Source organism: Porites lutea, chromosome 6 (genome assembly GCF_958299795.1).
Source record: "Porites lutea chromosome 6, jaPorLute2.1, whole genome shotgun sequence".
NCBI classification, from domain to species: Eukaryota; Metazoa; Cnidaria; class Anthozoa; order Scleractinia; family Poritidae; genus Porites; species Porites lutea.
Genome location: NC_133206.1, coordinates 29007213 through 29009363, shown reverse-complemented (window position 1 = coordinate 29009363; position 2151 = coordinate 29007213). Strand labels below are relative to the sequence as shown.

Genomic DNA, 2151 nt, shown 5'->3' with positions numbered 1-2151 from the left:
AAATGTGTTAGATTACAGTCGTAGCGCCGGAAACGTACTGTGTTGCGTACAAGCAAGCTCTCCTATTTAAGCGAGCGAAGCGAGCCGCGAGGGGCCGAGGAAAGGACTCTCTCCCTCGTCCCCGCATTCGCGTTTCCTCTCGCGCGCCTCTCGCGCGTCTACTTTTCACGATCATACTGCGGTAAAATTTCTTTTCCCGTGGTGTGAATAAACGCGATGTTCACACTTCACCGGACAGTTTATTTTGCTGACACTAAAAACTATCCAGTATAGTATGAACACCTACCCGATATGTCGCGCCTAAATCACCGTACTTTTGTGTGAACAGAAGCCCTATCCGGTATTGTTTCTGCGCCGGCGTAAAAGCTATCTGGTATACTGTGAAAAACGCCTCATACTGTTTTCTCATTGCACCTTCTCATCTTCCATTACAGACCACACAATATTCGCCATATATGGAGTCATGATGGAGTACGATGCCTCCGCTGACTTATTCAAAGTTGTAGGTAGGACTCTCTCATCTGTGTCTTTGTTCTCTGTAAGCTTACCGCTGACACCAGACTTGTTTCTGTTCGTAAGCTTAAGTATCACGGGTAAAGTTGCTGTATGCGGACGTCTTTTGTGCGCGTTTCCTAAATGATCTGTTGTTGTTTTTTTGTTGTTAACTTTAGGCAGTGCGCAGTGAGTTTTGTTGCGGGTTTCAAGGATTCCTCGAGAACGATTGTATTCCTCAATTATGCGTCCTATCCCCTGAAAAGCATAATTATAACCATATGAAGTCTTTAATGTAGTATAAGTTATGCGACTATTCGTGTTTGGGTGGTGTTGAAGCAGTTCTCTGTATTCTAATGATAAATTGTCGTCAAATATTTCCTTATCATGGGCGTTGTATAATGGTTGACTGAGACTCAGTGAAGAAGGGCCGGAATTCGAACGGAATTCGCTGCCTTTGTCATCGACAACCGGGCTAGTTGAAGGTGGACTGGGCACTGCCGAAAAACTTTCCTCTTCGTCTCCAGTCCCACTCGTCAACTCAAAGAAGTTACAACAATCTTTTTCCCCGCCTTGTTCGCTGGTTAGCATTTTATAATCTTCTGACAGTTGACTTGAAAAGGAGTCTTTCCTTCCCTGATATTCCGCTCCGCTGTGTCCGTTTTTTGAAACGACTAGCGATCGTCGGCCATTTTTAATGCTGCTGCATATAGAAGTAGAACTTCCAAAATCATTACTGTTTGTGTTAAGATTCAGGCTTGCACTGCAATCAATGTCCAAGTCACTCTCTGTTTCTGAGTCACTAGATCTCTGCTCTAACCACCATCCGTTGCTAGGCAACACTTCAATTTCACTTTTATCAATTTCCAAATTCATCTGAATCTGTCCTCTCTTTTTACATTTACCTGATAAAAATTTCGTAGAAATTGGACGCGGTTCCTTTGCATAAAACGTTTTATTTATTCCTGATTTATATTTTCCTTCGCGAGAACAACTTGCTTTGGAATCTGCTAGTTCTCTCGTAGCCTCAGTGTTAAGATATTTCCTTGAAAGCTTTTCACTATACTCTTCTTTTACAGAGCTGCATTTGCCCGCCCTTTCTAGATCGCTTCCATCTTTCAATTTCTCACTCGTGGGCGTTCTCTGAATGCCTGCCTTTAGTCTAACTTCATGTTTTCCTGCGCTGTTGAGAAGACCGTGAAGCTGTTTTGATAAACAATCCCGTTTATCTCTTCTAAGCAAGGCATCCAGGTTATCACAAAGTCGTTCCATAGAAATTCTAATCTGCTGCGAGTTTTCTTGATAATAAACGCTGGCCTGCGTTGAAGGAAATAATTTCCAGTCCATTTTAGGTATTTAAGGCATTTTAGATAACGTTACTAACCGGCAGAACTGACAACTTAATCAAGTATTCCATTTATGATATTTGCCAATCCACCTGCCAGTTATAATCTTCTGGATAAATATCGTTTCTGGACCTTAAGGAATCCCTTATTGACTTGTACTCATCGATATTTGTTCAGTGAATTCAAATATTACATCAAGTAATTCACTTTATCGCAATTTTCTGTATTAAACTGTATGCAAAGTTAATCACTGCCACCTGCCACGTATACATATGAAAATATTCACAGCATGTCCCGATTTTTCTTTCTTGAA

General features: G+C 41.5%; 1 protein-coding gene across 1 annotated transcript; it reads right to left on the bottom strand.

Annotated features, from left to right (window-relative positions):
* Positions 1–405: 405 nt before the first annotated feature.
* Positions 406–1949, bottom strand: LOC140940687 (uncharacterized). Its single transcript, XM_073389665.1, has one exon. The coding sequence runs from the start codon at positions 1837–1839 to the stop codon at positions 406–408; it is 1434 nt and encodes a 477-aa protein (XP_073245766.1). The 5' UTR covers positions 1840–1949.
* Between the last annotated feature and the right edge of the window lie 202 nt (positions 1950–2151).

Bases quoted from the DNA above. Each gene is read 5' to 3' on its own strand.
- LOC140940687 (XM_073389665.1), bottom strand. From the start codon at position 1,839: ATGGACTGGAAATTATTTCCTTCAACGCAGGCCAGCGTTTATTATCAA.